This window comes from Bicyclus anynana, assembly GCF_947172395.1.
Source record: "Bicyclus anynana chromosome 26 unlocalized genomic scaffold, ilBicAnyn1.1 SUPER_26_unloc_1, whole genome shotgun sequence".
In the NCBI taxonomy this organism is placed as follows: Eukaryota; Metazoa; Arthropoda; class Insecta; order Lepidoptera; family Nymphalidae; genus Bicyclus; species Bicyclus anynana.
Genome location: NW_026441250.1, coordinates 54,293 through 70,335, shown reverse-complemented (window position 1 = coordinate 70,335; position 16,043 = coordinate 54,293). Strand labels below are relative to the sequence as shown.

Here is a 16,043-nt window from a genome sequence, read left to right as displayed (position 1 = left end):
CTACCCTTAGCAAAATCGGTCCAGTCCTTCGAGAGTGGTGGTATGACCAAGAGAAATAGAGACTTCTATGCTAATAATATAAAGAGGTAAAGTTCGTGTGGTTGTAGGAGGTAATCTCTGGATCTACTGGACCGATTTGGAAAATTGTTTTACCAATAGAAAGCTACGTTATTTGCAAGTGTCATAGGCTATGTTTGATCCCCATATTCATACGGGAACGGGAACTACGTAAATGAAAGCGCCCGACGTCATATAGCGGAATTTCTGCGTCTTTTAGAAATTTTGTATTATCTCCGAAACTATTTAAGTAATTAACATACTGTTGAGGGCAAATCTTATCTCCATAATATCCTTGTGATTATTAAATAATTTATTTTAATAAGGATTAAAGTTTAGTTGTATAAATAATGACGTAAACCTAAGTATATAAAATTAATAATTTTTAAAATACAAAAGGTACTATATCTGCTAATATATAGAAGATAAATATATGGTGTCGCGGACTTTTTTGTAGAACTTTTAAAGATACATAAAGTCTCCATACATTAATTTAAATTTTACACAATAGTTAAGGCAGCGCATGCGAATAAGTCTGTTTAAGAGGATTTTCAGTCCGACCTGTATGACAAAAACTGTGATAACTCGGCTAATATATATGATACCAATATAAAATATAGCCTATAGCACTCCCCGATAATGTAGCATTCTACTGGTGAAAGAATTTTTGAAATCGGACCAGTAGTTCCGAAGATTACCCCATTTAAAAAATGTGACAAACTTACAAACTTACAAACTTTACCTCTTTATAATATTAGTATAGATATAGATGATTATTATTCTGGCAGTTCCAACAATTATCTTATTACTAGCGGACGTCTGCGACTTCGTCCGCGTGGAATTTAGTTTTTCACAAATCCATCAGGAACCATTGATTTTTCCGGGATAAAAAGTAGCCTATGTGGTAATCCAGGCTATAATATATCTTAGTACCAAATTTCAGCTAATTCGGTTCAGTAGTCGAGGCGTGAAAGAGTAACAAACATTCATATCATCAAAATCATCAGTTTTCGCAAATCTCGGGAAACCATGGATTTTTCGGGATAAAAAGTAGCCTATGTGTCAATCCAGAGTAAAATCTATTTCCATTCCAAATTCAGTCAAATCGCTTCAGTAGTAGCGGCGTTATAGAGTAACAAACGTCCAAACATACAACCAAACATCCATACAAACTTTCGCGTTTATAATATTAGTAGGATTTACTAAATTAACGGTATTTTTTACAGTACAATGACATTCCGGGATACAGAAAAAGAAGTCACGATAAAGGCGCCATGGGGAAACATTGCCGGTAATTTATTTACTATTTATTTATTACTAGCTGACGCCTCGCGGTTTCACCCGCGTGGTTCCCATTCCCGTAGTAATACGAGGATAATATATAGCCAAGCAGCACGTCGATTCTCTTTCTACGATCGCTAACGCTTCATCATCATCATTCTCAAACATACTCGGCTCACTGCTGAGCTCGAGTCTAGCCAGTAGATATGTTCGAATCCGGTCCGGGGCATGCACCTCCAACTTTTCAGTTATGTGCATTTTAAGAAATTAAATATCACGTGTCTCAAACGGTGAAGGAAAACGTCGTGAGGAAACCTGCTTAACAGAGAATTTTCTTAATTCTTTGCGTGTGTGAAGTCTGCCAATCCGCACTGGGCTAGGGTGGATTGGCCTAATCCCTCTCATTCTGAGAGGAGATTCGAATTAATTAATTAAACAATTCGGGACTTATTAAATAATGTAGAAGAAAATCATTCTATCTGTGGAGGATTTTGGAGAGTCCAAACCACAGGGAGACGCGTATAAATAAAACACGTATATCTTGATTAAATGTAGAGATGTGATCGCTTCAGGCTTCGGGAGTGAAGTGTGTGAATTATTATTGGGGTTCGGAATTATATGGGATTAGAAGCGCTCGCATTCTCGTATCTTTATTGCAGGTGTAAAAATATATACAAAAGAGACAGAGTTATAGACATGAAAGAGATAGCCTTATATGATAAGCGAGATAGCAATAGTGTGTGAGTAGTACAATGCATATAGATTAGAATGAGACAATATTACAATCAGAGTGATACAGAAATACAGAAACATGATAATAATACAAATTATGGAAATACAACAATGTAATACACTAAAGATGGTTTATAATATACGAGTAATATTAATAATTAACATTCGGTTAATCGGGCTGTTTATACTTAATAATTGCTTAATGTAACTAATTATCTTAATATAGCTATAAGTAATTCTTACTCTATGAGACAATATAATGATAAGCTATATACATATGCTAAACTATATATATTTACTAGGAAGTAAGGAAGGAATTCACTAACTAATTAATACCTACTTAATATTATGCATATATGCTAAGAAAGTAATCATATATTTAACAATATCATGTGGCGGAGTTTTCTTTCTTATAGGTAAATAACTGTATAAGAATTGCATAAATTTGTAAATACCTTTGTATATATGATATAATTTTATTTTTAATGTTTTTCTTCTCACGTTGTTATTTTTTAGTATGGTATTTTATTGTCTTTCCCTTTTTATTTTAGTTAATTGTAATGTACTATTTTAAGTTTAAGTTATTATTATTGTTTATTTTAGTTAATAAGGTTGTTGTGTGCTGTGTTTGTGGCGGCATCTGGTCAACGGTTCCAACTGAAAACCAGCGCTGCATGCTCTTTTTATTTAAAGAGTATGTAGCATTATGCTGAGTTGGATCCGTTTACTGGGTTGTGCCACACATCGCAGGATATTGTTATAGAACAAATTGTGTTGTGTGGCATAATTCACTAATAAAGCTTTTTTCTTTCTTTCTTTCTTTCTTTCTAATATTATCGTCAACAAGAATTGATAGTTCTCAACTATGTCTAACAATTCTTAACACTATCCAATATCTAAGGTCCCGACTGTTTACTAATTGCTTTCTACACTTCTGGACTGAGCTTGTTTTTTTTCTTTTCAGTTTTTTATACTTTATGCAGTCGGGTTTTTTTATTTGTTTAATTAATTTATTTATTTCACACTTTTTAGTTACGACAGATGGTTAATTTCGGATTTATTTATTACGTTTATATAAAGTACGATAATTTATACGTCCAACCGAGGTTAAGCAAATATTCAAAAAAATCTACGGAACGCTCGGTGGGCGAATCCGACTCGCACTTAGCCGATAATCAATATATTTAAATTAGTATATTTTATAACTTCACTTCACAAACCTACTCGCACCTAATAGTCATCCGCCTCGCGTATTTTGTAAAGACAAGTAATAATTACGTAAATCCGTTCGTTTTTCTTTTCAGGTTTGACATGGGGGGACCCTTCCAAATCGCCTGTGTTCTTAGCGCCAGGACGTATGGAGCCCTGTTCAGCCTTCCGTCCCCTGGTGTTGAGACTCCCCCGGGATTTCTTTTACGTGGCCGTGGATTTTCCCGGGAACGGGTTTTCTGATCATTTCCCCAAAGGTCTTCGCTTCACGACTTATGACTTCGTACCAACGGTGGTCAAGGTGCAAGAGCATTTTGGTTGGAACAGATTCGCATACGTCGGCCATTCGCTCGGTGCTGCTGTGGGTAAAAATCTACATTTTGTTGTTTTTTGCCAACATTTTCATTTGCATATTTATAAAGTTCAGAGGGGTTTCGAAATAATATTCACTGTTGATCTTCAATACTATTTATTATTCACCAATTCACCAATACGACGTATGTATATATTACACTTCACTGTTATCACTTATACATCAACCAATATCAATACAATACATACAATATAGATATATTTAATGATTAAACGAACTTACCTGTACGTGAAGTTCTATCATAATTATGCAAAGGTTTGTCCGAATAGATTACCACAAAGTATACACAGTAGTAAACACACGGTGCTGCCAGTCCACACTGTATTTGAGATGGATTTTTTTTTTTTTTTTTTTTATACTGGTATCCCTGCTACCGGATCTGTAATCTTCATTCAGTTTAGAGCAGAGCAGTTTATGCAATTACTAAAGTTGATATTCAAATGTTAAGTTAGACAAGTAGTAATTCTTATAGGTATAATCATATTATATAATAAATATAAATTATATAGACTTTATATATTATTCGGGAAATTGCACAATGGGGTGGGCGGGGTGGTAATCTATTCGGACAAACCTTCGCATAATTATGATAGAACTTCACGTACAGGTAAGTTCGTTTAATCATTAATTATGCTTCAGGTTTGTCCTCTAGATTACCACAAAGTATACACAGTAGATGTTGAGAGTGAAAATATCAACTTTTAGATCACAGTGAATAATTTTATTCCCGAGGAAAAAAGATACAATTATTAAAATTGTTGATCAATTATTATTATCGGTCTTGTGATCAATCATTAGAACATTATTTTTAATATAAACAGTATTGAAAAGTACGAAACTATCAAAATTATACTTAGTTATATATCTATTACAGAATTTTTCAAATGTTAGGGAGTTACTGCTCCACCCTGCATATTTTATAATCAGATTTAAATTTATATTCAGCCCATGAGCTTTGGAAGTCGTGGCACACTGTGAGCACAACTGATTTTTGTGACTTTCTAGGTCATATAAAAAGTTTATTTTCACTACGCAAGCTTTGTGTTGTATGAAAATAAAAATGTAGTGTACCAACAGGACATATTTCTGGAAAATTTGGAATAATCAATACAGATGATGAATCAATTGAGATGTTTCAGGACGAGAGCTTTTGATTAAATCGGGTATCATTATTAAATAGAAAATATTTTAATTCAGTTTTTTGAAACTCAATGATTCATTAGAGAACCAATTTGCTATAAAAAGTAAGCATAACTAATGATTAAACGAACGATTAATAAATGTTTCCCAGGTATAATAGTTTTATTATTTGGGCAAGGGTGGACGTAGTCTATAAACTCCCTCATTAAAGTTTTAATATGGTTATCATTGACCACTTCTTCGCCCAGAATTAGTCAAAGAGCTGATCTACAGCTGTTCCATATTGCAAACCTGATTCATAAAATAATATTAAAAAACTTATAACATTTGGTACGGTACCAAGATACAAATTAATATTACTGTATTTACAAAATATATACACCACTTCTTTAGGTATGTATTGTATTGCCTTACTGAGTTCTCGGAAAGAGAAGACAACATTCCTGTAACCAGGGCAATCTCTTGATGTACATCTCGGTTGCTGGAATGGGAGATAAACAACGTTTATGGTGGTTTAATTATAAGTGGTTCTGAAAGTAAAAAGACTCTTTTATAAGGGGTGCCACGGTTGTGTCAGCCAGAGTGGGGCTATCATTGATCCTTTTTGCATTGTTATCAAATATTTTACTCAACTATTAAATTGTAAATGCATCTATAATAAAAGCGTCAGGATCTCTATGCCAAGAAATGTATCTTGCACATTTTTTAGTCAGCCTCCTTGTGAATAAATCAGTTTCTGGTTTTCCAAAAGGTTGGCATCATGATAGTTCCCATTCAATTTTTGGATGGACGCAACGTGGTTCTTTATCTGCGACATAATAGTCTGCTGAACTGATGTACTTGTAAGATGCAAGTTACAGTATACAGTTTCTTGTTTGTTGTAAGGTTTGGGAATTCACCGCCTCCCATGCGGTTTGTGTATGAAATAGCTGAGAATTCGTAAGAATAATTTGAGTATTTTGATAAAACTTTGCAAAAATTTTCCGTCGAGTCCGGAATGCTGCCAATAAAAATAATTATTGTACTAAATAATAGATGTGTCGTTCACGTACTGTGTCCGACCACATAACACTAGCACGTTCCTCTCCACAGGCCGCTCCCCAACCCGTAGTTGAGGCATCGCTATAGATTTCTATACAAAACTCAGTTTGATGAATATCATTAACCACTAAATACTAGTTAATAATGATGATGGTCAAATATTTGTTCTATTTGTAATCTTTCAAATATTGTCATATTTCCATTTTTTTTTTTTTTTTTTTTTTCGTTTGTTTAGAGCCATCCGTATCGGACGGCGGGTATTCTAAGGTAAGTAACCCCAATAAACAAGCGAATGATATGACCTTACAGCTATAATACAGTTAATATTTGCAATTTATTGACTTCCTTTTTAATTTTCAAAACCTTTACCTCAGGTAAAGTGATTTGTAGTTCTGTTCTGAGAATTGATTATGAAACCCAGGAACTTACGAACATTATTAAGTTGACCTCTCAACAGATTTATTATAAGCATAGATGAACAGTAGGTACTGATAATAATCCCCAAGGCCTTTTGGGAGTATAAGCTATTATTAGATATAATAAAATATCATCAAAATATATTGTGACTACTTGATCTCAGTAAATTGGTCACTGCTTTCATTATTTTGATCCAGACAACGGACGCAGTAATACGGCCAAAATACATTAAATTATTAGTTTTTCTCCAAATTTAAAACGAATATACATGTGTATATGTTTTTATTATTATGATTAATGCTAATCAAAAATTAAGCATCCCTCAGGTCTAGAGGACTTATAAAACAGTTTTAAAAACAAGCTTTAGTGCTGTTTATAAATCTTAAGTTGAACATAAGAAGTGTCAATAAATCTGTTCAGTTATTTGAAGTTTAGTATGAATCTTGATTTCCCATTATGTTTTCTAATTAAAAATGAAGGAATTAAAAGTTGATCTAAGCAAAGTTTGCATTCCGTAATAGCGTCTATTACATGTAAGATCATGGATAGGACGTTCGTATATCAATATTTTCTGACATGGAAGTATTCGCCTTACAGGAACGTTTCTCTGTTTTGGTGAACTCGAATGTACCGAAGGAACAATAAAAGTCGTTGACTCAAAAGAGGCATCTTTTAGGTACCCTTTTATCTATGACATTATAATAGCATCACTGACCACCAATCATAAAAGTTTGAAAGCCTGCCGGCATATCTTACCCTGTCTGTTGGTGGTTTCGACTTTCGATCGCGATGTCGCGACGGACGTGACGACCATGTGACGACAGTTCAAACTGTCGTCACGTCAGAGTTGGCGTGGTGATTCTTGTAGGCAGGCTCCTTTGTCTTCCGAGTAACTTTTAACCTGTAATTCTGAGGAGAAATAGACCAGTTTCTATGTTCCCCTTATGGCTTATCCTTTGTGGAGGACAGCTTCATAGGAGCGAGTTTCATTTCCGCTCCAGATCTTTTATTTTTATTTTTTTTTCAGCCAAAACTTAACCAAAGAGAAGTTTATCGATGTTGATCTCTGATATCTTACTTCAGCGTATTAAGGAGTAAATTCCTTCATACCATAGAATCATGGCTAGAACACCTGAATTTAAGGGTATCCAACAGTATTTGTATAGGCACAGTAATTTTTGGTTCTGACGACATTAGTGTAGTGTCAGCCAGCTCCTTAGCTGATATTGCGGTAGCTCTATTGTATGGTTTGTTTTTATCTCTTAAGTGCGGCCTCTGTGGTCGCACCTACCACTTCCGGATTAAGCATTGGTGCCAGGTTGCAAGGTGCAGTTTTTAATATTCGTGTATAACCTCCTTGCTCGTATATTTTGGCACCCCGCTATGTGTTGTAGGCGAATAGCCAGATCTAGCTGGATGACATCGCTATAACACTTTGGTTGTGAAGGGTTCTCTCCTAGAATCATAGGAAGTTCATTGTCAAGTACTGATAATGTCGACTTCTACGAGTCGAATCTACGAGTAGGTACTTCAGCGCTGCTGTATCCGGATTGACGACCGTATTAGTCGAATGAAATTCACTGGCGGTATCAGCAACTTTCTAGTTGAAAAACTTAAGCATTGGCACCTTTTATGATAAGAAAATACCAAACAGAATATGTTTTCACCTATTCTATTCCCTTAAGATTATCTGCAATCTCATTTTTATTTTATTTTTTTAATATTCTTTACAAGTTAGCCCTTGATTACAATTTCACCTGATGGTAAGTGACGATGCAATCTAAGAGGGCAGCGGGCTAACTTGATAGGAGGAGGATGAAAATCCCAGGAGATGATAAACCCCTTCCGGTTTCTAGACGACATCGTACCGGAACGCTAAATCGCTTGGCGGTACGTCTTTTTCGGTAGGGTGCCAGAGCCAAAGCCTCCCACCAGCCAAGAATTTATTGCCGTGGGTTAATTAAGACAAGGTGATAGTCCCGGAGACCGCCACGCTATGCTTAATGCTAATGATTAATATCGTGTAGTGTGATATTCCCTTAGAATCAATCATAATAAGAATCATAATTTCAAAATTATTATTTGCGTTAATTACGGTAAAAATGATAGTCCCTAAGACTACCCGCAATGCTATGATTAATAAGACGCAATTATCAAATGTTACATTGATATTTTTTCTCATGTCGTTTATAGAGTGATAATCCCGTAGATTATCCGCGATGTTATATTGCAAACATCCGTTTTTTCAAGTGATAACCCCGCAGGTTATTAATTGCGTCAATATTATTATTTTCGTTAATTACGGCAAAGTCCCTAAGACTACCCGCAATGCTATGATTATTAAGACGCAATTATCGAATGTTACGTTCATATTTTTTCTCATGTCATTTATAATGTGATAATCCCGTAGATTACCCGCGATGTTATGTTCCAAACATCCGTTTTTTCAAGTGATAACCCCGTAGGTTAACAATGATGTCTATTGACATAAAAAGATTATGAGGGTATATGAACTTATTTTACCTTCAATGTTTAATGTGTCCTGCAACGCGGACAATGAAGCGGGCGATGACTTGAAGAGTTTTTCGATTCTGATGACACTGTTGATGAGGTGGACAATCTTCTTGGAGACTAGGACGACCTTTCTTTGTGTCGTGCGCGCGTCAGTATCTTACCCAATTTCTTAATTTTTCTTGCTATATTATCGTATTCTTCAGATAAAGGAGTTTGTTTTCCCTTTTCTAACACTAACAAAGGAAAGTAATCTTTGAACTGTTTGTTTCGTTATACAAAAAACTGACGCGTAGGCACGTGTAGCCCGGCGAAGCACAGAATGTGTAATGAAGATTACAGATCCGGTAGCAGGGATACCAGTATAAAAAAAAAAAAAAAAATCCATCTCAAATACAGTGTGGACTGGCAGCACCGTGTGTTTACTACTGTGTATACTTTGTGGTAATCTAGAGGACAAACCTGAAGCATAATACACTTCACCGCAATCACTTGGCACTTGTTACCTCTGCGATGGCAAACGAACGACTGACTCGCAAATAAGCAACTGATAGCTTTTATACCTTGTATCATGACAACATCTCAATTTACTATTTACAATTGTCAAGGTATATTACCTGATCAATATGATACGTTCATTTTACAGGTTGACTCGTATTAATTATTGTTTGATTTTCCTTGTTAATTTTAGTTTCCCATAAATGTTAATTTTGTTATTTTATTACTCTGTTCGTTCTTGTTTCATTATTTTATTTTACTTTGTATTAATGTATAAGTTTTAAGTTAAAACACGTCACGTAGACACGTCCGTGAACTCACAAGGTTTCACCTGAAAACCAGCGCCACAGCTCGCTGTGGCATTGTGCTGAGGTGGATACCTGTTTTGTCCACGACCAGATATTTGTGTGTTCTGTTTGTTTATTTTATTTTATTACTCGTGTGTGGACAAATAAAGATATATTCTATTCTATTCATGTACCGGCGTATCATGACGTAGTATTTAAAATATATTAAAATAGCTAACATATTTCATCAAAGTTACGAAACTGATTACACAATGTTACCGTTAAATTGTAAAATACGTTAGTTTATAATCGCACTCGCGATATTGTAATCTGTCGATATATTGTGAACTAAACATACTGGTTACAATTTTAACGTGTTATTTTTCGATATAATATAATCTATCGAAGTGAAACCGTTAAATAGGGATGATGACAGTTTTTTAAATTGTATATAAATTAAGAGTACGCTAATAGTAAATCAATTTTGTAAAAGTAACAGGGTATCTGCGATCATTACTTTCGGAGCTACAGGGATTTAAAGGGCCAGATTTGCGGCGCTGCCGCGGATCCCTGAAAAACGCCCCATACAAAATGGTACGCACTTATGACGTCGTAGGCAATTAGTGATCGTTAGATTTGTATGGGCGTTTAAACAAAATTACTAATATCTTTGTTATTTCTGCGTTTATGTTTATAGTTCATTTATTAAAAAATGTCACATTTAATGTAAGGAAGCTAAAACTGTATGAATTTTCATCTAATGACGATAAAATATTTTTAGTAGATTTTAAAATTTTATAATCTTATTTATTTTGCAAATATCCAGTCAATCTTTGCTTTTTATGTATAAATTAGTTAACATTGACCTTATTTACCCGAATGTATCATAAAAATCAATATATTCAAACCTAGTCATCATCCCCATTGTAATCTTAAAACGTCAACTGTCCGAACTTGCCCCTGATTGGTCGGCCTTACAGCAGACCGTTCTGTGTCCATAGAGTTAGGAATGAAATATACATGTCAAGGTTCAAGAGCATTTTGGTTGACATTCGCTTATGTCGGCCACTCCCTCGGTGCTGCTGTGGGTAAAAATCTACGTATTTTCATTTTTTGCCAAAAATTTCATAACTTTTATCAAGCTTATTATGCTGAATATACTCGTATATACGAGTAGTTTTAGCGTCACTCTAAAGTCTTTTTTTATTTTTTTTAAGATGATCATGTCAAAATTCTTCAAAAAATCATAACTCGGAATGTATAAAAATCGCGAAACATATTTAGGGGTAATTAGGATACCTCACATAGACGTCAATTGACCTATACAGCATGTAACTTATTAAAAATGCCCAAGAAGCATAGTATGTTCTGAAATGCATAAATTCGAATTCATGTTCTCCATGCCCACACTAAACAATTTATATTCTTATTTCTTATTATTATATCTTCAAACGAAACCACTCATATTATATCGATCGAACTTCACTTGAGAAGTTCGTTTGATCATATACAATTTATGATCATTACAACACAATGTTTTGTTGTAATCAACAATTACAACAAAACATTATTGCACAAAATCACTAACTCGAGTGGCAGCGTCACGGTGTCCACGAGGCCTAACAAACAAATGAGCTCAAGTTTTCAAATACCCTTTTTAAATTTAGTAGGCACAATGTATTTAGGTAGGTAATTAAAATAGTTTTAATATTATAGTAGGTATCTATACATACTATGACGCCCTCCGTGGCGCAGTGGTATGCGCGGTGGAATTACAAGACGGAGGTCCTGGGTTCGATCCCCGGCTGGGCAGATTGAGATTTTCTTAATTTGTCCAGGTCTGGCTGGTGGGAGGCTTCGTCCGTGGCTAGTTACCACCCTACCGACAAAGACGTACCGCCAAGCGATTTAGAGTTCCGGTACGATGCCGTGTAGAAACCGAAAGGTGTGTGGATTTTCATACTCCTCCTAACAAGTTAGCCCGCTTCCATCTTAGATTGCATCATCACTTACCATCAGGTGAGCATCATCACTAACCAAGGGCTAACTTGTAAAGAATAAAAAAAAAATACTTTTGTAATTTTAATCGAAATTTTGTAATATATTTTAGGCAAGATTTTCAACATGGTGTACCCGGGTCGCCTGACACGTATCGTGGACCTGGACCCGGTGCCGGCGTACCACATCGTGGTACACTCCGACATGGCGTCGTGGTACGCGCTCATGTACGGCGAGCACTACACCGACGACGCGTACCGGAAACACACCGGCGGGAAAGAGAGGGCGCCACTGTACTCGTACCAACAGGTAATGTATACAGGAAGAAAATTTTTTTAGTGGGGATATTTTTATTTTTTTGTACATAAACATAATTTAATTGATTATGAAACACGGCCAAAACTCACGTGATACTTGAACCAACTCATGACTAAGGGTCCCATATGAGTTCGAAACTAGTCGGGCATGCTCCGACATAATATCACGTGAGTTTGAGCCGTGTTTCATAATCATTTAAAACTAAAAATGTTAACAAACACTAGTCACTGTTATAATTTTCGAAAGTTCCCGTCGATTTCTCGAAGATTCCATCATCAGATCCTAACATCATGACTATGGGACCACATGGGGAGTACACCCTTTTAAACAAAAAAGGAATTTTCCAGATAGGTTTAGGCGTCTTCGAGTAATTCGAGTAGTTTTTTTGCTGGTGGGAGGCTTCGGCCGTGGCTAGTTAACACCCTACCGACAAAGACGTACCTACCGCCAAGCGATTTAGCGTTCCGGTAACGATGTCGTGTAGAAACCGAAAGGGGTGGATGGTGGTGGTGGATTTTCATCCTCCTCCTAACAAGTTAGCCCGCCTCCATCTTAGATTGCATCATCACTTACCATCAGGTGAGATTGTAGTCAAGGGCTAACTTGTGTAGAATAAAAAAAAATCGGTGTACATACTAAAAAATTACCGATCATCTTGAGTACCTCCTTTTTGAAGTCGGTTTAGTATTTAAGTGTTTGTTTATTTCAGGCCAAAGAAATGTTCATGAAAGCCCAAGGCCTTACGGAGGAGGCCGCAGATTGCAACTTGGAGCGACTTTTAGAACCTGTCGCAAACGGATTGTATAGGTCAGTACACATTTCCATTTGCCGTGAGGTCTCCACGGCAAAAGGAACAAATATATAACTCTGGGCCCATTGGGCCATGGGTGCATTGCCAAAAAATGTTGTCGAATTAATTCACCACGGCGCAAAGAATCATGCCAGAATACAGCCAGTATTCTTGCCACCATTCCACGTGGACATGATTTGTGTAGTTAATAAAATAAATAAAAAGCCTTTTATTTCGCACATAAGTAAATGATACATATGAACTTATAGTAGATAATGTGTAGAACTAGGTTAATAAAATTGTACATTATAATTTTGTTACAAAACGAAAAAAAAGATTTGTACAGATAATAGGATAAATTAGCTTAATTCCTCATTGTATTCTTTCTCAATAAAAAAAATGTCAACCTATGATAGCGAATCGCTTTCGTCCTTCGCAACGATAGAGATAGCGATATTTTAGCTTGCTATTGGTTGACATTTGTCTATTTCTCTGGACGAAATACATCGTTTAGTCATTTACGCCATCTTACGCCTAATGCATCATCATCATTATCAGTAGATGGACGTCCACTGCTGGACATAGGCCTCTTGTATGGACCTCCAAGCACAACGTTGAGCTGCCAGCATTCACCGGCTCCCTGCAACCCGCTTGATATCCTCGGTCCACCTATTGGGAGGTCGACCAACAATTTTCGGTGCGGGGTCGGGTCCATCGGCTTTTCGAACTATGTGACCTGCCCATTCAGCTTCGCGACTCGCTGAGCTATATTAATGACTTCTTCTGCGGATCACCTCATATCTGATTCGATTGTGCAGAGAAACTCCAAGCATAGCTCTCTCCATCTTTCTGATCTGTCCCACTGAGTGACTTTGAGCTTTAAGGCCCAGGTTAGCGACTAAGTATCATAAACTGCCCTTGTAGGTTGATAATCATCATCATCATCATCATCAGCCGACGGACATCCACAGCTGGACATAAGCCTCTTGTATATACCTGGTATAACGATCTCGAGCCGCCAGTATCCAGCGATTTGAAAGAAAGAAATATCTTTATTTTTAGACAGTGTCACACATTACAATAATAAATTTTAAATATATAGCTTATAGCTAGAGCAAAAAAAGAAGAACGCCCTGCAATATGTGGCATAACCTAGAAAAAGGCCCTAACTCAGCATTTTGCTACATACTTCCTATCCAAAAAAAGTATGAAGCACTGATTTTCAGTTAGGACCCAGTTCAGGTGCCGCCACGTACACAGTTCAACATCCTATGTAAACCAACGACCTTTTAATAATGTAAACAATTATTAAGAACAAAATTAAAACTAAATAGGTAGGTACATTTATTTCAGGTTGATAATAATAAATTTATTTCAGATTGACATACGACCAAAGAATGAAGAGCACATTCGTGTTGCCGTACACGGCTGACAATCTGCGAGCTATGTACACACAGACAGACGTGCCCACGTTGGCTCTATTGGCTCAAGACGTGGTAGCCCACCGGGTGTATGACCATGTACCATTTGTGATGGACGCGACCGCGTGGCCCAATGGGAACTACACTTACAAAGTGGTGCCAGGGAACCATGACGTTCATGTCAACAATCCGGACACTATAGCAAACGATGTTGCAAAGTTCTTACTTGAGGGTACTTCGAATAAATCTAAACTGTGATTTTAGTTTTACATTTACGATTTTTTATTGACTTCGGCCAGTTTCTTCATCGCAAGTAACAGTCAAAGTAACGTCATAAATCAAAAGTGACGGTCTTATTCACTGAAAAATAATGTCTTCTTTACTACTTACTACTTTTACTGTTACTTTAGCTTTATATGAAGAAACTGGCTGTTATTGTTATAATCAATTCCTAGGTTCTGCCACCTGATTGGACTTTATTAATGGATACGTATGGCGAGCATTATAAAATCCCATCGGGTGTCGCTTTTTCCTTTTGTCCAAACAAACTAAGCGAATAGTACTTGTAATACTGTTCCGTGGGAGACTAACATTCCGAAGGACCACAGTATAAAAGTAAATAAGTATTATGACCTAACAAATGAACTAACTAAAAATGGCTATGTAGTTAGTCTGTACGCCGTAGAAGTAGGTGTGAGAGGATTACCAGCAAAATATCTCTATAACTTGCTTAAAGACCTTGGCCTCTCTAGAAGTGCAGCTAGTTATACTAGAACGAGTATCCAAAGCTGCTCTAATAGGATCTTACCAAATTGGGCGGCAGGGAGAACAACACGAGCAGAGAACGGGGAGTGTTGATCGATTGTCAAGGAATTTCTTAACCCTACATCCAGTAGTCACAAGTTCAGGACTCTGCTCAGAGTTTTTCTCCCTACCACGCGATGGACCCGGCACCCGCACGGTGAATCCATGGAATGCTGAGATATTCGTCTCATTTGACATATGACAAATCCTGTAGTTAAAATTGTTGTGCACGTCAGTGGATATTAGAATGTCATGTCATTATTTTCATCATTATCAACCCATATTAGTACTCCTCTCAAACTGAGAGGGGTAAGATCAATAGTCTACCACGCTGGCCCAATGCGGATTGGCAGACTTCACACACGCAGAGAATTGAGAAAACTCTGATGTGCAGGTTTCTTCATGAAGTCTTTCCTTCGGTCATTAAAACGTTCGTTTTATGATTATTTATATTATATACAAGGTGTCTGGTAAGGAACCTATAAAGCCGTCAACCAGGCGTTATGGAGAAGTAATACATGCCTATAAAACAATACGAGCTTCCTAGTCAGAATCGTGAGGAAGATATGAGGACTTCAAGAATTTGCTTAAAACCTCGAGGTGTCAACCCTAGGTAAACTTTTGACATTGGACTCTTACATTATTATTGGCAAAACTTACGAATTCGTACAGTAGGTACCTAACAAGATACACGGACACTGGACACAGTGCACGTTACTCTGGATGCCATGAGAAAATCAGATCAGATCAAATCCACCTCGGTTGAATTTGGACCTGTACGCAAATTAAATTAAATGAAAACAAATAACAATGAAAATTTCTCAATTCTCAACACAATGGACATCTTTCATTCTGACATTGATAATGACAATCCTACGTAGGGAATTTTAGATGATCAAAAAGGTTCATTTAAATGGTGAAATGAAAAAAGAATCTGACACAAGCCGTCAAACAGTTTTCATAACATTTAGATATGTACCATTTTAGTCCGTAGCGCCGTAAAGTTTTATAATATTTCGTTAAGTGATTATTTTAAATATGAATTATTATTTATATTTTCCGGATGCGGTAAAGAATCTTCTAAAAGATACCAATATACTCACGAACGTACATAAGCGGAAACTAAAGAATTATTTTTTGGGACAGCCTGTGTAGCGTCGCAGCAC

The 16,043-nt window shown here is 36.4% G+C and overlaps 1 protein-coding gene across 1 annotated transcript; it reads left to right on the top strand.

Annotated features, from left to right (window-relative positions):
- The first annotated feature begins 1,269 nt into the window (after positions 1 to 1,269).
- On the top strand, positions 1,270 to 14,342 carry LOC128199767 (serine hydrolase-like protein). Its single transcript, XM_052890934.1, has 5 exons — positions 1,270 to 1,348; positions 3,375 to 3,644; positions 11,657 to 11,853; positions 12,572 to 12,669; positions 14,031 to 14,342. The coding sequence occupies exons 1-5, from the start codon at positions 1,288 to 1,290 to the stop codon at positions 14,329 to 14,331; spliced, it is 927 nt and encodes a 308-aa protein (XP_052746894.1). The 5' UTR covers positions 1,270 to 1,287; the 3' UTR covers positions 14,332 to 14,342.
- The last annotated feature ends 1,701 nt before the right edge of the window (positions 14,343 to 16,043 follow it).

Excerpts from the sequence above, each read along its gene's own strand:
- LOC128199767 (XM_052890934.1), top strand. The coding sequence starts at position 1,288 with ATGACATTCCGGGATACAGAAAAAGAAGTCACGATAAAGGCGCCATGG. Across the intron at positions 1,349-3,374 it reads GCCATGGGGAAACATTGCCG|GTTTGACATGGGGGGACCCT; the intron begins GTAATTTATTTA and ends TTTTCTTTTCAG. Across the intron at positions 3,645-11,656 it reads TTCGCTCGGTGCTGCTGTGG|GCAAGATTTTCAACATGGTG; the intron begins GTAAAAATCTAC and ends AATATATTTTAG.